The sequence below is a fragment of the Phascolarctos cinereus genome, unplaced genomic scaffold (genome assembly GCF_003287225.1).
Source record: "Phascolarctos cinereus isolate Bilbo 61053 unplaced genomic scaffold, phaCin_HiC Scaffold_4;HRSCAF=312, whole genome shotgun sequence".
NCBI lineage: Eukaryota > Metazoa > Chordata > Mammalia > Diprotodontia > Phascolarctidae > Phascolarctos > Phascolarctos cinereus.
In genome coordinates this window covers 94,129,742-94,153,358 of record NW_027555847.1, presented here as the reverse complement: position 1 = coordinate 94,153,358, position 23,617 = coordinate 94,129,742, and the positions used below count along the sequence as shown (strand labels likewise).

General features: G+C 37.1%; 1 protein-coding gene across 3 annotated transcripts in view; it reads left to right on the top strand.

Moving 5' to 3' along the window:
• Positions 1-23,617, top strand: part of LOC110217054 (KAT8 regulatory NSL complex subunit 1-like) — a 174,817-nt gene that overhangs the window by 48,153 nt on the left and 103,047 nt on the right. For 2 of the 3 annotated variants that reach the window (XM_020999204.2, XM_020999203.2), the window contains exons 2-3: positions 13,872-14,013; positions 15,461-15,550. In XM_020999204.2, the coding sequence (XP_020854863.1) occupies positions 13,872-14,013; positions 15,461-15,550 (232 nt within the window). The remainder of the gene's footprint in view (positions 1-13,871; positions 14,014-15,460; positions 15,551-23,617) is intronic. The other variant, XM_020999205.2, reaches the window with a different exon arrangement.

Genomic DNA, 23,617 nt, shown 5'->3' with positions numbered 1-23,617 from the left:
TTCCTTCCTGGGTATGTAAGCCACATACATGTGTGTAGTTTATGCATATGTTAAAAAAAAAAACAGCACTGCTTAGTTTGGGTTGTCCAAGTGTAAACCATTGTGCAACATGCATGACACTAATGAGCTGTACCTTTTCACCCCAAGAGACAGTAAAGAGCATAGTTTTGAGAAGACTCAATAAATTGTTTCGTAGATAATCACAAACCTCAAGGATGGCAAGAACCTCACAACAGTATTTTAATTTAATTTTTGAGAATGAAGATGAATAAAAGGCTGCAAATAAATTTATAGGAAAGAGAATTTCTGGAATTGTGTATACCAAGAAAGCAAAGAAATAGTTACTTTTAGACATATAAATAACAGGGTGAAAAATAAGTGAATTTGATCTTGACACAAGCAGTCCCTTCATTTTTTATGATGCAATTTGTTCCTGGAATTTGTCTTCTTAAGATGATTATCATAAAGTAAAATGAACATGGACTGCTCCATTTTTCTGTGTGAACATGTTTGACATTTGTAGAAATTCTAGAATGGTTAAAAACAGTGAGAAAATAATCCAGCATTAAAAATTGAGTTTATAAAATGAAGACTTTAATCATCTTGTGCCTTTTTTCTAAAAAGTTCAAAATGCTGACACACACACACACCACACGCACACAGAATGGTTGCTGTGAACTGGTGTATTTTGGAAAACAGTATGAAACTATGCCCCCAAAGTCACTGAACTGTGTGTGCCGTTTGAATCAGCAGTCCCATTACTAGGCCTATATCATTAAGAGCATTGAAGAAAGAAAAGGATATATATGAATAAAAATATTTATAGCTCTTCTTTTTGAAGTAGCAAAGAACTGAAAAGGGGGGAGGGGGTCAGTGTGCCAGTCATTTGGGGAATGACTGAACAAACTATGGTGTGTGACTTTAAGAGAATCTTATTGTATGATAAATGAGAAAGGGGATGATCTCAGAGAAATCTGGGAAGACTTGTATGACCTAATTTAGAGTGAAATGAGCAGAACTAAGAAAACCATTTTTACAGTAACAACATTGTTAAAGAAAAAAAAAAGGCATAACTCTGATCAATTCAGTGACCAACCATAATTCCTGGGGACTAATAATGAAGTATAATACATACCTTCTGATGGGTGATGATCTCAAAAGTACAGAATGATCTGTATGTAAAAGATATCTCAAAAGTCTTAGTGCAGTTTTAAGCTTTAATTGCTTTTGAGACGACCCTGTATATTTTTTTAACTTTACCAGTAAGGGAAATACGTGAGTGTGCACATTTGTGAACAAAGATTTTATTTTGGGGTTTTTTTTCCCCCATATTTGAGATGGGAAGGTATGAGGGAGACAAAATAGATTTTTGTTAATCAGAAAAAATGAAATTTAGAAATAATTTTTTGAAATTCCTCACACTCATTGTAATTAATTGAATTAATTTGTCACCATGTATTTAGCAAATAACCCTATCTTTGAGCATTTAAGTTTCTTCAAGTTTGTGACAATTAGATGATAATTTGGCTTAAATATCTTTGGACTAACTAAAGAAAAATTTTATGTTTTGTGCTTATAATCTGCTGAAGACGTTTTTAAATTTTTAATTTTCCTTTGTTCCATTTTAAGTTCTGAATTGTCTTCCTCTGTCCCTCCACACCCCACACTAGAGAAAGCCACCATTTAACACAGTGGTGTGTGGGTATGTGTTGTGTGAGAGAGAGGGAAGAGAGTGTGTGGGTGGGTGTGTATAAACCCATCCTATGCATGCTTGTATTTACTTCTTTCTCCGGAGATAGATAGCATCTTCTTCATAGGTCCTTTGTAGTTGATTTAAGTATTTATAATACTCAGAATAACTTAGTCCTTCACAGCCAAAGACATTTATTAAATGATTCTAAGCGTCTCTGCTTAGATCAAGTGTTCTTAAACTTTTTTGTGTTTTGGACTCCTTTGGCAGTCTGAAGTCTCTTCTCAGAATAATATTTTAAGTGAATAAAAGGATTACAAAGGAAACAAATTATATTGAAAGATATCCAAATATAAAAAATAAAACTATTTGAGAAGTTAAGAACCCTTATCTTAAGAACCCTTAAAAAAAATCTGAAGAGGCTGAGTTCTGTGTGCTTTTTGAAAATCTCTCTGAAAAGTCTTCCTTGTATACCAAAACATTTACAGCAAACAGTGCTATTTGTGGCAGCAAAAGAACTGGGAGCAAAGAAGATGGGCCATCAGTTGGGAAAGAGCTAAACAACAGAGATACTTAGTGAGGACACTGAATTGATTGAGCTGAGTAAAATTCCCCTCCATGTTGCCTGTGGTGGTCTGCTGGTCAAACCCAGGGAGTTCCTAAATCTCCTAGTTGTGTTTTGTTTTGGTTTTTTTTTTTTTAATACTCCGTGGCCAGGAAGCCACATCAATGCTCTGAAATTTCATCCTCTGAATCAATTAAAACTTGAGGACAGTTTCATTACTTTTTTTTAAGGTGGATACCCTAATCTGCATGCCACATGCCTCTAAATCTTCTTTTAGATACATTTTTATTGATAATTTGGGGTTTTTTCTCTTCACCTACATTTCCAAGTATATTTCTTTGTCCTCTCCCTCTAAGAAAGCCATGCCTTATTACAAAGAATGAAAAGGAGGGAGTGTGGGAGGCTAACCAACAATGAAAAAGTTTGAGATTATATGTGTTTTTTCTACTTACATAAACACCTACCTATGCAAAAAAAAAAAGTGGAACAGGAACCTTTTCTTCTTACTAAACATCCCCACTGTTATTCACTAAATATTTTGTATTTTTTTAACTGTCCTTTATAAATCATGGCCCCCAGAAGTGAACAACATCATTTTCCAGATATGACCTAAGTAGGTTTGAGTATAGCAGTAATATCATTACACTGCAAAGGCATATCAGTGTCAACTTTACAATTTATAATCTTCGAGAATTGTCTGAGAATATTGAATGATATCTCAGCCAAATGAATGGTCAACCTTTGCTCTTCTGATTCTTTTTATACTTCCAAGTGCCTATTACCAAAGTAGTCTCTTCAGGAGACTGTCAACATTCAGTGATACTACCATTACCCTAGTTATTTATTTGAATTCGTTTTGGAAACTTTCTTTTAGGAACAGATTGCCATGCATACAGAAGGTATCATTATTCCATTGACAGAAGGTATCTTACCTAGTTCCCTTTTTTCTTTCCCCACTTTGCTCATTTTATCAAGCTCTTAATCGGCTCCTTAATCAAGCAATATAAGGAACCTATGAGAGGAACTGGATTGATGCTGTCCAGGAGGCCAAAAAATCAAGATAATGGGGCTATGAAGCAGTGAGTGATGACTTTGTTAACTGCTTCTAAGTTATGTGCTGCCTCCCAGCTGTCAGTATGTTGAGTTGTTCAGTCATGTTCTGCTCTTTGTGACCCCATGGACCATAGCACTCCAGGCCCTTTTATCCTGCACTGTCTCTCAAAGTCCATCAAGTTCATTTTCATTGTTTTCCATGACATTATCTATCCATCTCATCCTCTGCTGTCCCCTCTTCCTTTGGCCTTCAGTCTTTCCCAACATCAGGGTCTTTTCCGGGGAATCCCATCTTTTCATTATGGGGCCAAAGTATTTCAGCTTCAGTGTTTGACTTTACAGTGAATAGCCTGAATTAATCTCTTTAAATATTGACTGATTTGATCGCCTTACTGTCCAAGGCACTCTCAAAAGTCTTCTGCAGCATTGCAGTTTGAAAGCACTGATTCTGCAGTGTTCTGCTTTGCTTAACAGTCTAAATCTCACACTCATTCATTGCTACTGGAAAAACCATAGCTTTGGCTATACGAACTTTTGTTGGCAAGATGACTATCTCTGCTTTTCAGTGGGCTGCCCAGATTAGCCATCACTAGCTGTCATTATATTTAGAGGTTAATGAGATTGTAATTAATTGAGCAACATGAATGCTAATTACTAAAAATTTAATCCCTAGAAGTAAAGAGGGCTGCCTGTAGTTTTATAATGTACTACATGCTAAGGTTTTATTTTGTTTTGTTTTTACTTAGCTATACATCAACCTTAGCATCTGATAGTTGCTAAAGCATTCTCATGTATCTCTTTCAGAAAGTACTTTGTTACCTTTTATGACAGTCAATATTATTAACAGTGTGTGCTGTCTTGAACAAAATTTTCTTGGCCTAACCTTCCCAGCAAAACGTGGAGCAAAAGTTGCCTAGGCAACTTGAGAAGATTAAGAATATGACCATGTTTATCATTGATGGGATGGGGGGAGGGGTGGGCCATAGGAATTGAGTAAATTGAGGAACTGAGTGGATAGAGAGAGAATAATTGTTTGACAAGTCCCCTAAAATTAATAACAGCTAAAATTTATATAGTGCTTAATAGCACTTTACAGTTATCTCATTTTATCCTCACAATTACCCTGACAGAGAGGTGCTATCATTATCTCTATTTTGCAGATGAAGAAACTAAGGCAAACAGGGTTAAATGACTTGCCTGAGGTCACACAGCCTGGATTTGAGACTGGATTTGAACTCAGGTCCTCTGGACTCCAGGCCTGGCACTCTATCCACTGTGTTATCTAGCTGCCCCCAAAATGTGAGGGCAGGAATTAGGGAGGAAAGGGAAAGTTTGAACCATGTTCCAAACTCATTGAGGAAGGAAAGCGAGTAACTTGTAGGTCTGTAGGCAGCAGCTACCAAGATCTTGATTTTGTGGTAGATATGCATAGCATCACCCTCAAAGCAGGAGAGGTTACTGAGTGATGGAGGTAGGGGAAGAATCTGGAAGTGGCAATGGGGAGCGAGGAGTACCCCAATTTCTCCACCTCAACCAAGTTGCCAGCGAGAATGAGTAAAGGTGCAACCAGTAGTGCAAAGAGTGACCAGGGAGTCTGTGTCATCTGGGGGAAGCCGGTTTCCAGTAAAAGCTAGTAGACAGAAGGAGTGGAAGAGGAAAACATTTAGGATAAGGTAAGGAGCACAGTGGAAGGACTTTCGGGTTGGAGGGTAGAGGAGAAAGGAAATAATGAATCAGATGTTTAGGGATGGGGAATGGTATTTGGATGGTGATCTACAAGGATTCAGAATCACTGGGATATGAAGGGTATGACTATGCTTGAGAATGTTCATGAGTGGAGCTTGCCACTCCTCTTCCCAGAGGAAATTGGATATTGGGTTAGGGGCAGGTGCAGCATGAGAAGGTGGAGCAGTTGACATGAGCAGATGGACAGATAGAAAGGCCTGTTTCACTAATCTTCTTCCCTCTGACAGATGAATGTTAGCCAGGAAGAGGGCACAGTGGAAGATGGAAGTTAAACATGAACAGCAAGAGAATGTAAAGTCCTGTTTCCCACCAACTTCCTTTCTTATCCTGTGTCTGTTGATTTTGTCTGTGGAGAAGCTTTTCAGTTTCACATAATCAAAATTATTGATCTTTTGTAATTGCCTAAAAGTCTTGTTTGGTTAGAAATACATCTGCTGCCCATAGCTATGAGAAGTATGTGATCTGATCTTCTATTTAATAGTACAATCTTTAATATTAAGGTCATGTATCCATTTTGAATGTTTTGTGGACAGTGGTGTAAGATGTTGGTCTGAGCCTAATTTCTCTTAGACTGCTTTCAAGTTTTCCCAGCAGTTTTTATCAAATAAGAAATTTATTCCTGGGTAATTTATGTTTTCACTATGTCAAACAGTGGTTTATTGAGTTTTTTTTTTTTAAACCGGTACCAGAAGGTTTTATAATATAGTTTGAGGTCTAGAAGTGCTCTTCTCCCTTCCTCTCGCCTTTTCATCATTTCACTTGATATTCTAGATTTTTTGTTTTTCCAAATGAGTTTTGTTATTTTATTAAGTTCCTTAAAGTCCCTTTGGTAATTTGATCAACATAGCATTAAATGAGTAAATTAACTTTGCTAATACTGTCTTTAGTATTACCTTTGATAGTGTTTGGTGGTATCCTTGTTATGTTGGCATAGCCTAGTTATGAGCTTTGAATCTTCCACCAGTTATTTAAGTTCTTTATTTTTTTAAGGAACACTTTGTAATTCAATCTGGACAAGTTTTTGTGTGTTTTAGTAGGTCAATCCCCAGATATTTTATGCATTTTCTAGTTATTTGCAATGAGATTTACCTTTCTATTTTTGCTTCTCTGATTTTGTTGTTATTTTTGTATCTCTTTTCATCTATGGTTAAGCTCAGTTTTGCAAGATAGGTCATGACCTTGGGCTGCATCCTGAGCTCACCATTACTCTTCATTTACTCTTTGGAAAACATTCCATTCCCTCCTGTGTTTTCTGATGGGTGCATAGTAGTCTTATGTTATTCAAATTTCCTTTCTATTGTCTTTAAAGATGTTTCTTCTGGTAGCTTGTAAAATTTGTTATTTCTGAATTGAGTTTTTTAATTTAAGCACTATATATCTGAGAGTTTGTAGCCTTGGGTCTTTCTGGAGGCATCTATGCATTCTTTCGATTGGAATTTCTTTTCTGTGTTCAGAAGTTCTGAACAGTTTTCTTTCATTATTTCTTGCATTACGACATTCCAGTTTTTTGTCTTATGTTCTGGGAGACTTAGGTTGTCTCTGTGCATCCTGTCTGTAAGACAAATGTTTTGCTTGAATTGAAAGTATGTTTTCTTTTAATCTATTGCTTTTTGCTTTTCTTCTTCTAGATTTTCTTTCACTTATGTATTTGCATTCCAGTTGAGTTATCTTCTTTTTTCTTTGATGAGACTTGGCCATCACAGATTTCAAGTTTTTCTGTTCTACAATTATTTCTCTTCTGTAGTCATAGATGCTGGTCTCATGATTCTCATTCTCTTCTAATTCACTCAGGAATATTGTGGTTCCATATTTTTCTCCAATTCTCCTCTGTTTCATCAAGTATCAAATTATTTTCCTTTATTTTATAGTATTTATTTATTGAGACCAGAACTGAACTTGTTTACTAAATCTGAAGGTCATATTTCCTACTGTTAATGTTTTTTTCTGTTGATTTATCTGCTTAGGCTCAAGGTCTTTAAGTTTTCTTCCACCTGAGATCTTTAGTGATTGCAATTTGTTCCCCTCCCACACCCCCTACCCTTATTTTCCCCTATAACTTTCTGGTCTCTGACTCACTCCACTCTGTTTGTTTCCTTAGGCACTCCATCTGAAAGTATCTAGGTCTCCTTCCACACTGTTTATCAATTCTCAGTTCATCACCCTAAATCTCTGCCCCTAGTGACTTTGGATGGGAACAGAACTAGCCCTAGGTGGATGCTGGGCTTTTTCCCCTCAGGCTTTAATAAGTATCACACAGGCCTACATAGCGCCTCCCCACTCCCCCACATATATCTTTTCTTGTCTGGTTCCCTCTGTTTCTCAGTTTTCTGTCTCAGAAATACAAAGTGTAGCTGTACTGGTGCTGCTACAGCCAGGCTCAATTTCCAGTTTTGTCTCTGAGGCTCTCGGAGGGGGGAGTTCTCCAGCCAGGAGCCCTGGGGGTCAGCTCCTGCAGCTTTGTTGCTAGTAGCATGGCTGGCAGCCACCAAGTGAGCTCAAGGCAGGTGTTTGTTCAGGGGTTTTTAAACTTCTTTTGGATTCTGGGTGACTAGAAGACAGAAGACCCAGATTCTAGACCATAAATAACTTTACCATTCTGGGCCTCCAGTCAGTTTAAAGGACTTTAAAGCCTTTTATTCTGTCTCCAGTCAAACATTCCAAGCTTTGTATGTTCCTGCCTGACTGGCCAACTTGTCCCCAAAAATGCAGTATTTCCACTATTTTCCCTCTTTGTGCCTTTATACATACTTTCTCCTATTCTTGGAATGTGTCCTGTCCTCACCACAGCCCCTGCAATTCCTGATTTCTTTTAAAGTTCAGCTAGAGAGCTAAATCCTATGGGAAGCTTGTCTTTGTCACCCCAACTGATAGTATTCTCCCTCTAGAAATTTGTACATATTTTGTATTTAATTTTCCATGTATGTGTGGTTCTTTTCCCTACCGCACACTTCATAGATGAAAAGTTTTTGAGGTGTATACCCAGTATCAAAGAGCATAAACAGTTTAGCAACTTCTGTGATTAAAAATTCTTTTCTTAAACAATTAAACTAGTTTACAACTCTGTCACTGAAAGAATCAAAAGCAGGAATTAAAGTTGCTGGGAGAAATATCAACCATCTTAGACATGCCAATGATACCACTCTGATGAATGTCAAAAAATTAAGAAGAATTAAGCCTTTAATAAGAGTGAAAAAGAAGAGTGTAAAAGCTCACTTGAAGTTTAGCATCAAAAAAAAACCCTAAGATCTTGGCAACTGGGTCCTATCACTTCCTTGCAAATAGAGGGAGAAGAAATGGAAGCAATGTCAGATTTTATATTCTTAGACTCAAAGATCACTGCAGATAGTGATTGCAGCCATGAAATTAAAAGACAGTTGCTCCTTGGAAGGAAAGCTGTGGCAACTCTGGTGATTTGCCCAGGGTCACACAGCTAGTGTCAAGTGTTTCGTCTGAGGTCACATCTGAACTTGGGTCCTCCTGACTTCAAGGCTGGTGCTCTATTCACTGTGCTACCTAGCTGCCCCTTACTGCGCTACATAGCTGCCCCAGCCTTGTGCCAGTATCAAATGACACTATTAAGATGCCACTAGATTGCCATGGAAGACAGAACTGGTCCTCAGCAGAAACAAAACAAGTCAGAAGCTCTTGTGCTGATTAGTGGTGGGATCATACTGTGATACACTTCAAGTCTGGATAAGATACTGAGACTCAGTGTCAACAAAAAGATGTAATCTAACCTAATTTCTGCCAGACTCCTTTCCGATTAGCCTAGTAATTCTTGTCCAGTAGTGAGTTATTTACCCAGCAATTGATGTTTTTGGAGTTTATAGAATACTGAGCTCTGTATACCTTTGTTTTGGGGTCTTGTTTATTTAGTGTTCCATTAAGCAGCTTTCCTTTTTTGTATCCAGTACTAAATACTTTTGACAACTAGCTTTATAATATAGTTTGAGGTATAGAAATGCAGTGGGGGCAGCTAGGTGGTGCAGTGGATAGAGCACCAGCCCAGGAGGCAGGAGGACCTGAGTTCAGATGCAACCTCAGACACTTGATACTTACTAGCTGAGTGACCCTGGGCCAGTCACTCAACCCCATTACTTAGCCAAAAAAAAGAAATACTATGCTATGTATTTCCTGTGAAGTCTTGTTTACTTTTTTTTTTTTTGCTTTTTAGGCAGTTGGGGTTAAATGACTTGCAGGGCACACAGCTAGTAAGTGTCCGGTGTTTGGTCTGAGGCCGGATTTGAACTCAGGTCCTCCTGACTTCAGGGCCAGTGCTCTATCCACTGCACCACCTACCTGCTCCTTGTTTACTCTTTTCATGAACTTTTTTCCCATTTTTGGTTTTGGTAGTTATCTATTTATAAAATAATTTGAGTAATTACAGATACATTCCATTCCTCCTCAAATTTTGTTTTGTAAGTTATTAGTTATATGAGTCCTGTGTATACCTTAGTACATCAGCTCCAGATACTAAATGAACCTTTTAAAATTTTAAATACTAATTCTTTTTCTATCACTTCTTCCCAGTTGTATTTGCAATATTCAGAAACACTGTCTTTTTTCCTGGCTTTATATTGTATCTTGATACTTTACTAAAGCTATACATATTCATTTTTTAGTTGACTCTCTACTGTTTGCTAAGTAAATAGACATATCATCTACAGTGAGATAGTTTTGCCTAATCTTTGCCAGAGTTTGTTCACATATTTTTCTTGTTATTTGTTTTAGCTTAGTTCCTACAGTCTCTAAAATGTTGACTCTTTCCCTCAATTTTTAATATGAACCTTCATGCTGATTTTTAGCCATTAGGATTTCGTTATAGAGCTTATGTTTTTCATCATTTCATTCTTTGTATATTATCCACTGTTCTCTCTTATTTTTACCTCCCTCCCTTTTATTCTGGTCTGGACCTATGATTTCACTGATGTAGAGAACTCCTGGGTGTGGAAACTCCCTTGGCCAGTGCAGATTTGCAGTTCTTGTCTAGCTTAAATTCTGAGAGAGTTTCCTGAGACTACTGAAAGTTTTCAGTGACTTAAAACCTAAGGTATGATCCTACAACCCAGGTCATCCTCTGACTTCAAGGCAAGATCTCTTATCTACTGTTTTACTCTGTCTTTCCTCTTCTGATCTACTTTTTATTATTCCTTTTATCATGATAAAGGTTGCCATACTGAAAACATTTTCACAAAATTACACTTTATTTAAACTCTTAGAAAATAATAAATTTTGTCCCTACTTCCTCATTTAGTTTAATCAAGGCTACTCTTTAAGTGAACAGTAACTTTATAGCATTTTCATTTTGAATTCATTCCAACACCATCTTGTGTATTTTTAAATATAGCTGACCAAAAAGTCAAGTAGGTGGCACAGTAGAAAGAGCACTGGGTTTGGAATCGGGAAGACTCATCTTCATAGACTCATCTTCATGAGTTCAAATTTGGCCTCAGACGTTTAATAGCTGTGTGACCCTGAGCAAGTCACTTTACTTTATTTTCTTTAGTTCCTCATATATAGAATGAACTGGAGAAGGAAATTGCAAACCACTCCAGTGTATCTCTGCCAAGAAAACTCAAAAAAATTGGGGTCATGAAGAATTGGACACAACTGAAATGACTAAACAACAAAAAAGTTCAATACAAATGGTAAAAGTTAGGGTTTAAATTTAGGTAGGATTCAAAATTGGGAATTCTTGACTCTTAACTTTTGTTGGTCTTATAATTCTTAACCTGACAAATTAATATTTTACTATGTGGATTTTGTAACTGTGTATGATTGTGAAAAGGAGATGGTTTTATCATCACATGAGGACAGACAACAAATAGGTGACCTGATCACTGTGATACTTATGAAATACTAATTTTTTTAAAAACCAACAAAACAAAAATACCTAGAAAAAGGCCACACTGATAAAGTTTATAGATCCAGTATCCTCTTGCACACATATGATCCACTATTCCACAACTTCAGGCCTAGCCTCAGTAGCAAGCTTTAGCGCTGCCTCTCTAGTTCTTGATTGGACATCTCCATTTACATATCTTCCTGTAACTTCATTCAGCATTTTTTAAAAGACCTAATTTATGAATTAATTTAAAGGCAGCATGTGCTTACTAAAGTACCTTCTATGTACCAAGCACCGAGGATATACAGAAAGAAAGTTAAATAATACTTGCCTTCTGGAACCGTATATTCTTTTAGGGTGAACAACCTGCCAACAGACAAATATATACAAGTGTCAAATAATTTTGGGCGAAAGAATAGTACTGACAGTGGCTTCTTAAAGAAGAGGACATTAACTGAGCCTTGAAGGGAAAATAGGAGTTCCAAGAAACAAATGAGGAAGGGAGATCATTTGAGGTATAGGGGACAGCATGTGCAAAGGCAACAGCAAGTAGTCCATTTTTGTTAAAATGTAAATAACATTTCTATAAATCTAGATCTTCTCCTGCTTTCCCCCTTTCTGTCTGGAAATTTCATTCTCTTACCTGGCTGGAAATCTTGAAATTGACCCTCCCTCTCTACCTTTCCAGCATATTCTTTGTTCCAGTCTCCCTAGTATAGTATTGCATATTAATTTTTGTATAAGTAACTCATCTATGTAGGATAAAACCTCAGTTTCTGAGCCTGGCATAGAGGGCCTTCCACAGACTGAATTCAGCCTAAGAATCTTACCTGCTTGTACTACCATACATGAAACCTGCTAAATTAATCTTTTTTTCTGAATTCCAAGTGAATTCTTCCCTCTGAGCCTTTGTTTATGATCAACCTCTTTGTGTCCTGTGCCTTTTAGTTTTTTTTTCCTTCAAGATCTAGTTCATATCTCACTACTTCCTATGAAATCTTACTATTTATACACTACTTTGAGCCTGTCTGTAGCATTTATTATCTCTTGTCATTCAGAATTCAGTCTTGGTTTTGGTACACTCCTAGCCAGGCCTCACTTCTTCATCTGTAAAATAAAAGAGTTTTACTAAATTATTTACAAGGTTTTTAGAAGCACTGAATTCTATAATTCATAGATTTCCACTGAAGATGTTCTTTTTTTAAATGTAGGTATATCTGATAGTTCTTAATTCTTTGATTGTAGTCAGTATAAAATTTGCATTATTGTTATTACACAAACTCAGGTAAAGAAAGGAATTGCCACACCTGGTTTTAAAAATCACTTATGTTTTATACCTTCAGAATTTTATCTCAGCAGATAAAAACCATTGTGGAGATTGCTTTCTTTACGAAGAAAATAAAAACCTTCCCTATATTCATACAGGAAAAAATGCTTCACTATAATTACAAATATTTGTTAAACAGAATACATTTGTAGAACTAAAACTTTCTACAGTTTTTATGCTAGAAATTCCTTGAGGACAAGGTCTGTGTTTAATTAAATTTTTTGTATTCCCTGAAGCGCCTACCACAGAGCCCAAAGCAAAGAAAACTTAAGTGACTTGGTAAAGCTTTAAGTAACTTGTTTTCGCCTGGACTAGGCTGGCACCCTAGGTCTTAGGATTTTCAGTTAATCTTTTGAATCACTGTACTTACTTCAAGGATAATGGTGTTTATTTCCTTGACTATGTGGATCTCTCTGTGGTTTTGCAACCAAGAGGTGACTATCAGTAATAATAATGGGCCTTGTTTATGGTATTAAGCATTAAGTATTGAAGTTACATTTATACTTAAATTCTTACTAAAGACTTCAATGACCAATATTTACTGACCACGTATTACATGTATAGCATTCTACAATTAGTATACTTTTTTTCATTTCTGTTAAAATATATAAATATATGAGGCAAAAGCCATTCCTCAATGGATAAGTGGTCAAAGAACATCTACAAACAGTTCTTAAGAGAATTGCAAAGTATTAACAACTACAGGGGGCAGCTAGTTGGCGTAGTGGATATAGCACTGGCCCTGAAGTCAGGAGGACCTGAGTTCAAATCCGGCCTCAGACCAAACACTTGACACTTACTAGCTGTGTGACCCTGGGCAAGTCACTTAACCCCAATTGCCTAAAAACAAAAAAAAACAAACAAACCTATATTAAAGAATATTGCCAATCACTAATAAAAAGGAATATAAATTAGAAGAAGTGAGGTTTCACCTTGGACTCAGCAAATTGGCAAACATGATGATATTAATAACATGAGAATGGTTATAGAAGGATAGTTACGCTAATGCACTTTTGATAAAGCTGTGAATTAGTCCAGCTGTTCTGGAAAGCAGTTTGGAATTACTCAGAGATTCCACTGTTAGGCATTATACCCCAAGAAAATTGGTGACAACAAAAAAGTCTGTACGTCAGTTACAGCAGAATTTTTTGTTGAAACAAAGAACTAGAAACTAAGTAGACGCCCATCAGTTAGGAAATGGCTAACTTACAGTATATTAATATTGGAATATTAATGTGCTGTAAGAAATAATGAATATGATTAATAGTAAAAAGGATAGGAATTACTTATATGAACTGCTACAAAGTAAAGTAAGCAAAACCAGGAAAACAAAATACTTAACTGCAACAACATAAATACAACGGAAAAAAAATTTAATGAGCATTGTATAATTGTGATGACCTAGTTGGTATGAAGAAAAGATGTGAAAATATACTATTCTTTGTAGAAATGGAGGCCTGTGAGTGTGGCACACTGCACATCATGTCAGGCTTTGTTGTTGTTTTGGATTGATGTGTGGGTGTTTTAGAAAGGATGGCCTTAGGGAAAATATAACAGGAAATGAAAATTATATAAAAATAATAGGTCAAGAAATTAAAGTAGTTTATCATTAAGTTTAAAGTTGTATTGTGTTTTCTTTTTCCAGGTACCCTACAGCAGAGTGGCAGTGGGCATTGGAAAGGGCAGCAATTATATGTCGATGGACATGGCTTCAGGCTCAGGTCTCTGACTTGGAGTATCGAATAAGGCAACAGACAGACATCTACAAGCAACTCAGAGCCAATAAGGTAAGAACTTAAAAGGAAAGATAATTTTTAATCCTCTAATTTTGTTAATGACAGAATTCCACCCCTCTCCCAAAATTTTTCTTTGAGTATTCTAACTTTGAGCTGTCACATTTAATTTTTGAAAGAATGTGTAAATTCTGTCAACTTAAATACCATACTCTGCTTTTAAAATACTTACCTTTTGGGCTTGACCTATATTTGGTTGACACATTATTAACTGTCTGAGGTCACATTTGAGCTCAGGTCTTCCTCGATTCAGGTCCAGCCCTCAGTCCACTGTTCCATTTCATCTGTAAAATGGTGATAATAATAATTTCTATTTCAGAGGGTTGTTGAGGATGAAATGAGACAATGCTTGTAAAGCTCATTGCAAACCTAAATTTTTTATAGCTACTTGCTGTTATTATCATGGCACTTACAGAGAAAAATGTGGCTTATCTAATATGTCACTTCAGCGGGGTGGCGTCCAGTTATGTAATTGTTTAATTTATATACCCCAGAATATGTGTATATATAATGTAGTTGCATATGTTAGAATCTTCTGTTGTTTGTTTTATTCTATTGTGTTTATAAATACCCAGCTAACATTCTTAGAATGATTGTGTTTTTATGGTGGCTGAACTCTAGCCACATTGCCTTCTAAGAGTAATAAAACTTTGTCCTGTACAATGACAGCATACCAGAAGAATTCTGTGTGGTTCTTGTGATTATAATTTTCTTTTTTCGTAATATTTATGGCACAGTCAATCTTTGTTTAGCCACAAAGAAGAATATCTTGCTGTCAACCCTGCTTATTTAATTGCTTTATAAGACGAGGAAGCAGAACAGTTGTTACCGCTGAGCCTCATCTTTGTGTCCAATTTAAGAAATAATGTTAAAGCTAAGTAAAAATGATAAGAGGATAATCTGTTCTTTGAATGCCCATGATGCTCTTCTTTTCTCTTGGGACTAAAAACTAAGAAGTGATTTCATTGTTTACATTAGCTTTTTAATTGAGAAGCAGTGTGGTATATTGGAAAGAGTGATGGCCTTGTAGTTAGTAGAGACGTTAGGTTTTTTATGGTCTCTGATACTTAAATACTGTAAGGACTGTATTATCATGGGTGAGTCAAAATCTTGTTAAGCCTCATTTTTCTCATCTGTAAAATGAAAATTCTTTTAACATTGTTGCAAGGGTCAAATGAGATGGTGCTTATTAGGAGATTTTCACAACTCTTAAAGGGTTAGATTAATTATAAGTGTATTTTGTTTACAGTAACTGTATTCTTCAAAGGATTTATGTAAGTGAAATCCTTTTTTTAAAAAAAGATTTCTTTACTAGTTAAAGGAACTATATAGTGAGTTCTTTTGTAAAATGAATAATTGTAAAGTCTGAGATTCGCTGACATCTTCTCATTTCCCTTCTTCCTTTTCCCTTTTCCTCCCTTCCCCACCCCCGCCTCTACAGGGGCCAGACTACTTGGGAACCCAACCATGGTTGAGGTTTGCTGAGGCTTCATTATACAAGAGTCTCAGAAAACTCTGGCCTGGACTAACAGTGGGTATCTCTATATTAGTGCATGTGTATTTTCTTATATGTGCCTTTCCAGTTCCTCCTCTGAGACTTAGCTACATGTAATACATCCTTACTTTGTAGTACCGTATCTCAGCATTAACTCTCTTATTATATTTTCACATGCTGCCTTGCCATATAGGTATTTTTTTTTGTCTTACGTGCTCTACTAAACTATAAATTGTGTATTACCAAGGATAGTGTCATATTCTTATGATTCCTGACAACACCATACTTCTAGCAAGAACTCAGTCTGAATTGATAATCATTGGATGATAAATTTTTGTTTGATTGGTTTGACTAAACTCCAGTCTTATCTTTTAATATTAATAAAACTTTGCCTTTGTGTGATAATCTACCACAAAGATTTTAGGTTGCACCTACGAATGAAGTGTTTGTGTATTTGTTGTATTTCATTGCATAATCATTGTAGATTCTATACCAACTTTTTTTTTTTGGCAAGAAAGTGGGCTGCAATCATTATGTGAAGCCTTTTTTAAAAAAAATTGTGCTGGTGTTACTTAAAAATCATTCATTATCAAACTATTTGGTGCAAGATTAGGATGCATGGAGTACTTGTAAATATAATTGGGAAACTGGGAAGATGGCAAGTCTTACATATCACATGACTTAGTCATGGCAGCTTCGCCTGCTCACCTTGCGTTTAATGGCTGTTCATTGGGTTGAGTCACAGTACTCTTGGAACTATAGCATTCTAAACAAACCACGAAAGTCGGCTTTCAGAAATATACTGACAACATGTGTGTGCTGAGAATTCTAGGTTCATGGCTTACAGTGCACAAGAGATAAATGCATATCCATATACCACTGGTGAATACATTGCTGCTCTGTTCACCTTTTAAGCGACTTGATGAACAGAATTATACTATATGATGATTATGCAATGAAAAGTTATAAACCAATTTTTGGAGTGAAAAACGGTGTGACAGTTGTGCGGTGGCAGTGGTTATGTGGTGAAAGACAGTATCTGCTTTTCTCCTCTGTTCAGTAGATGTAGAGATGTAGTTTTTCCTTGGTTGATTTCTCCCACTCTTCTACTTATTGTATTCTTCACCACATTTCTTCTTTTCTCTTAAACCGTTTGAGTGCTTTTATCATACCTGTTTTTCATACCCCTGAAGTAGGTAGAAACACAACTCTTACCCTTGCTAATAACTCTGCTTGAATATTGATACCTATCTCACTGTCTCTCTATTCCACACTTCTTCTCCTCCTCTTCTCCTTTCTGTTCTCTTCTTCAGCTGTGTTGTACATTAATTTCCATTTGCTCATAGCCAAGTACCTATTTATCTTATCGTCTTTCTTTTCATCTACCACCTAACTCTAAATGAATCCTGATTCTGAATATAATACTTTACTCATACTCCTTTCATGAAAGCTTCATCTTCTCTCACAACTTTCTTTAGGGACAAGTGAGTAGGAATAGAAAGTGGCAGAATGGGATGCCCTTTTCTTCAATTTCTCCAGATCCCTTATATCTGTTTCATACCACTGAAACAGTTAATGTCTCCATTTAAAGTTTAAGCTATCTAGATAGATCCTCTTCACATCACTCCTGTAGTCTACTACATCTCTGGACCCACTTCAGATCCTCTCTAATTCAGTCCTTCTACATCATCTTCATTCTGGGTCTAGTTCAACAACCATGCTCTACTTGATCCTGATGAAGTAGGTTTCCAGTCTTTCAGGAGGCATTTATTAAGTACTTTCTAAGTTCAGCCCACTGTCTTAGGCACTAGAGATGCAAAGACAAATGAAATAAGTCCTGGAAATTGTGCTCACGGTCTTCAAAGGGAAAATGCATACACAGATCAGGTGATAACAAAGAAATTTGGGGGGCGGCAAAGAGACTGGGAATGTTGAAGGGTGGTCAGGAAAGACCTATTATAAGAGATTGATCTTAATCTAGGCCTTAATGACCTAGTAGTTCTACTTGGTACAGGTGAGGAGTGTTTATAACACAGGCAGAAGGGTTAGGGTTAGGGCCTAACCCTATGCAAAGGCCCAGAGACAAAGGATGAAATGTTGCCTACAGGGACATCAAGTCAGTCAGTTTGACTCAAGCTTAAAAGTGAATATGGGAGAGTAATGAAAAATCTGTTTGGAGAGATTGGCTGGAGCCAAGATTATATAAACTGTAGTCAAGAGATTGTGTTGCATAGTATGTAAGAGTCAAGAACTCCTGTTTTAAATCTTTCTCTATCACATGCATCCTAGGTGACCATGGACAAATCACTTAATGTTTCTTAGCCTTAAGCGGTTCTTTGAGTCTCAAAGTTAGAGGTGAATTTTCATTCATGTTAGTTAGTGGAAAGGGAATTGCCGTATCAACAAAATCTGAAGTCTTTCACATATTGTCCTAGCTATATTACAACAGCATAGATACAACCTGGATATCCTCTTCATAGCAACCATACACCAATATAGCAGTAACTTGGACCTCAAAATGTCTCAGAATTCCTCCCACTTTTAGAGGTTGAATTTGGAGGTAGCCCTCTCAGACCTAAAACAGCCTTCTTAACTTCAGTGTTACAGTGTTACTCATTTGTTACAACTATAGGTTCTGTCCTGGGTCCTTTTTTCTTCCCATTCTATCTTACTTGGTAATCTCATCAGCTCCCCTGGATCCAGTTATCATCTCTATATAGTTGGCTTCCAAATCTGTGTATACAGCCCTTTTCTCTAGCCTGAACTTCACTCCCACATCATTCACTTGCCTTTTGGATATATCTCAGACTATATGTTCACTATGCAAACCAAATATCTCCAAAAAGCACTCTTTATCTTACTCCTCAAAACTTACATTCTTCTGACTGTATTTTGAGAGTATTACTGTCAAGAGCACAACCATCCTCTCAGTCATTCAGGCTTGCCAACCTTGTTTTCATCCTTAACTGCTCATTCACCCTTAACCCACATGTACAAGTCTATTATCAAATCTTATTATTTCTCTTCGTATTTCTTTTATACATTACCTTCTTTCTTACCTGGGCTATTATGTTAGCTTTATAATTATTCTCCTAGGGCAGCTAGGTGGCACAGTGGATAGAGTACCAGCCCTGAAGTCAGGAGGACCCGAGTTCAAATCCAGCCTCAGACACATAACACTCACTAGCTGTGTGACTCTGGGCCAGTCACTTAATCCCAGTTGCCCTCACCAAAAAAAAAAGTGCTCCTTGCTTCAGTTTTTCTCCATTCCCATGCCAAGGTAATTTTCCAGAAGCCTGGGTGTGACTATACCACACCCTCTTCCCAGCAAACTCCAGTGACTCTCTGTTACCTCCAGGATTACATATAAAATCCTCTGACTTTTAAATCTTTCATAATCTGGCCCCTTACTACCTTTTCACTCTTATTCCTCTCCATAAACTTTACAATCTGGCCACACTAGCATTTCTGCTGTTACTTGTACCCAGTTCTCTGTCTCTTACTCTATACCTTGATGCAGGCTGTCCCCCATGTTTGCAGTGTTCTCCTCCCAATTACCTCTTAGCTCCCATGGTTTCATTGAAGATTAAGCTTGCCTCTCACCTTCTGCTGAAGACCTTTCCTAGGCCTCCCAGCTACTATATTGCCTTCCCTCCAAGATTACCTTCCATTTTCATTTTGTATATATTTTCTATGTATATAGTTATTTACTTTTTTTTTCCCTTTGGGAATGTGAGATTGAAGACAGAGAGTGTTAAACAGTCTTTCTTTATATCATTAGCACATTGTCCTGAAGGTAGTAAGCCCTTAATACATGCTTGCTGACTGATTAATTGCTAAAATCCAGATACATGGTTTTGAGCTGTAAGAGACCTTAGAGGCCACAGAATCTTGCTTTCTCATTTTAGAGTTGAGAAAACAAGGCACAAAGAGTTAAGTGACTTGCCTAGGGTCACATGGCTAGTCAGTGGCTAAGGCAACATTTGAACCCACATCTTCCTAGATCCAAGCCTGATATTCTGTATATTATTGCTATAGGACAGTAACTTAAGGAAAAGGTAGACTTTGGTGAGGATTTTTTCAGATTGGGGGAGTCATGGGCATATTTGTAGGCTACAGGAAAGAAACCAGTAAAATGGGAGAGATTGAAGATTATATAAAAAAGGTTTTATAGAGGGGTCAGTCTGCTGGAGAAGATGATAGGGTATGATATGATGTGCACATTTAAAGGAGTTGACGTTGGCAAGGAGATAGACCTCCTATTTGTCAGAGTCTAAAGTAAAGGAAGAATACATGGTGGAGAATAATATTGAGTAGTTCTGAGATTATGAAAAATGAATTCATGGCAAATAGCCTCAATTTTCTCAGAAAAGGATTAAGTAAAATCCAGGGCAGCTAGGTGGTGCAGTGGACAGAGTCCTGGGTCTGGAGTCAGAAAGTCTCCTTCCCAGAGTACAAATCTTGCCTTAGACACTTAGTAAGTATGTGACCCTGGGCAAGTCATTTAACCTTATTTGCCTCAGTTTACTTTCCTTATCTGTAAAATGAGCTGGAGAAGGAAAATGGCAAACCATTCCATTATCTTTGCCAAAAAAAAAAAACCCAAATGAGGTCACCAAGAATTGGACACGACTGGGAAAACAACTGAACTATAAAAGATCCTCAGCTGGGAGGCTTGGTGTAGGGCTAATGTTGGAGGGCTTTAGATTTGTAAAAGCTTTTGTGGTGAGCTAGAATGTCAATTGTAGAAAAGTAAAAGAATTTCTTAGCTGTTATGAAGGACAAATTGAGGTAGGATAAGAGAAATTTGTATTGGATCCAGTCAGCAGTTATCTGGCTTCCTCAAGCTTCCTTTTGTAATGCATGTGAACAGAGGAAGTAGCTAGGAATAAACCATGTGACAGGACAAGTGATTCAAGTATAGAAAATAGTTTTGAGCTAGTTAACTTGGGAAGGAAGGAAAATATTGACAGAGAAGGGTGCAGTGGGCCTGAAGTTATTGAAGGCTAGAAGATTGGTGGTCCCATGGAAGAAAAAGAATAGGTTTAGGGAGAAGTAAGGCGTAAAGAAGAATAGAAATATAGGAAATTATTATCAGATAAATTAATTTTGGAGTTCTTAATGAAAGACGCAGAATACTTGTTAATGGCAAGATCAAAGGTGTGACTGTGACTGTCCCTTTGTTTAGCTAAAGTAGACTGTGTTGAAGATCCTTAATGTGAAAGTTGGATCAAGGAAGGGAATTGTGAGCCAGACACTGAACTCATTGAGGAGAGAGGGAGAATACTCTGAGGGTGAGTAGATGCAGATCTGGATCTGATGCAGTTTAGAGGTTCAGGAATCCTGGGACTCCAAAATCACAACTCTCAGGTCCCAGTGGAAAGAATTTGACCCAAGCCTTCTTTCAGCCAAAGACAAGGCTTATTGGAACATCATGTTGAGACTCTTAAGGAGTTTAGTAAACTATTGGCTTATTGGCTAGATTATAAGAATCCCAGCATCTTAATGGAGACAAGATGAACCTTATATACAGAAAGACTGTGGGAGGGATCTAGGACTGGCCAAGTAGTTTGGGGTGAGTGGAGGAGGGGCCTAAGGAAGATCTGAATGAAAGTGGCCAGTAAGCTGGGGTGAATAGAATTCCTGGCACCTGGACAATGGACCATAGCTAGGATTAAGTGTGGAAAATGGCCAGGGGCCATAGGGAGGTAAGACAATGGAGGGGAGATTGAGTGTAGCCACAGTGGAAAGCCACTTGATGGATTATAGCCTCAGGTGAAGGCCAGAGATTTGGCCTTGTGGGAAAGTCCTGGGTTTTTCTTTTCTGGGGCCCAGATCCCAACCCCATCAGATCCAGTTTGAGTGATATATTTTGATTTATCACTTGATACGAGTGAACCTCAGAGGTCCATAGAGTGCTAATCACAGTTGAGAAAGAGTTTGGAAATGGTGATTGGGAAGCAAAGAGTCTTCCAATTTCCCCTCCATAGCCAATGAGTTGAGGGAGTGAGGTCTGGAAAGGATGGCAGTGATGTTGCAATGTCATATGGAGGGATCTAAGTCTCGCAGACTTCTAGAAGAGGAAGAGAGGGTGAGAAGAAGAGTTCTATCCAAAACAGAACTCATCTTTATGGGTCAGCTAGGTGGCATAGTAGATAGAGCACCAGCCCTGGAGTCAGGAGGACCTGAGTTCAAATGCAGTCTCAGACACATAACTCTTATTAGCTGTGTGACTCTGGGCAAGTCACTTAACCCCAACTGCCTGGCCAAAACAAAACAAAAAACCAACTCATCTTTACCGCAAAACTTCGCCCACATCTGAACTTCCCTATTACTGTTGAAGGGACCAACATTTTCCCAGTGACCCAGGCTCACAACTTTGGTGTTTTTTTTATTTTTATACACACACACACACACATATACACACTCATATATACATATATACACATTATGTACATATACATGTGAGTAAATGTTTGAATTGGTTTTATTGGTGTGTAAATAGAATTAGAATTTTGAACTAGAAAAAGAACCTAAAGATCATGTCAAGCCCTTTCATTTTACAGTTGAGGGAGCTAAGGTCTAGAAAACTAGTTTAGTGGCATTACTGCTGGCATAAGTAGAGCTATAGTCAAGGTCTTTTGAGCCTCATCATTGTTATTTTTGCTACATCAGTTTGGGAAAGTTTTATTCACAGAAAAATATGTGATTCTGGGAAAGCAAACAACCTTTTCTAAAGGATTTTTTTCTTAAACAATCTTATGGAGAATTAAATGAGAGTAATTTTTTTCTACATTTCTATTTTTAAAAGGCTTATTTTGTCTCATAAGCAGTTGAGTAACATCTTAATGAGTTTTCATGTGGTTGTCTTATGAACGATTCTTTTAAAAAGTTGTATTGCTGAATGGCTATGTATAGTTATATATAAGTAGCTTAATTTTTCCACATATAATGTCAGTTTAGAATCACAATTTCTTTCTAGTAACTGATCTTAAATTTTGGTGAAATACCAAAGGAAGTGAAGGCACCTCATCTGTGATATCTTTCCTAAACCCATCACCCCACCTCCCCCACACTCAGCCAACTCAGAAATTTTCTTTGGTGTACTTGGAACACTTTGTACCTATATTATTCTCTTTTTTCTTAAGAGTTATTTTTTTCATGTCTTATATCCCCTTCCAGATTGTTGGCTTATTGACAGCCAAAGGCCCTGTCTTATTTTTTTCTTTATTATCACTGTGCCTAGCACAGTGCTTTACATATAGTAATATTTGTTGAAGAAGTGTTGCTGTTTGACTTTCCTAAGAACTCTGCAGAAATTTTAATAAAATTCCATTTGGAAAGAAATTTGCTATTCCTTTACGATCAACTTTCTATCACATACCTGACATTAGGATCATTTATGATTGTATTGTAGAAGCTTCATGAGTTAGGAAAGTCAGGATTAAGTCCCAAGTAGCAGTTCCCCATTTTCTTTTTTTGTCTTCTGAGACGTGAAATGCTAAGCACTACAGGAACTTACTAAATGCTTTGTTTTTGTCAGAATGAGACTTCCATCTTTATCCATGGAGGTGAAGTTTCCCACAAGTAGTCAGTTTTGCTTCTGTGTGAATTTTGAGTTAGGAAAGCATCAACTATATTATTCATTTGTTCAGTTATGCTATATAATTTCTCAGTGTTACATGAACAAATAGTTATTAAGTGCCTGTCATGTGCAACATAGTATGCTAGCTGTTGGGAATAAAAAAATCGAATATGGCCCGAGCTTTCAAAGGTTTTTATAGTACAGTATCATGGAGTAGATACTTAAAGAAGAAAGATGTGTGCTCTAGATAGGGTGCTATAAGAAGTATGGGGTTTTGGACTAGACAAAATAGGATAAAATTTCACTTGGGGAAGGAAAATTGAGGTGGAGAAGGACATACATGTGTCCGTCCAATGTGTTTATGTCTGTATTCATGTCGCTGTCCTATACTTAAAGGATTTGTGATTTCATCATTATAGATACTGCTACCAATAATGTATGTTCTAACACTTCAGACTTAGAGTTGTCATAACTGAAACAAAAAGTTAGTGATGACAGGCATTCCATGATGAGTGGAC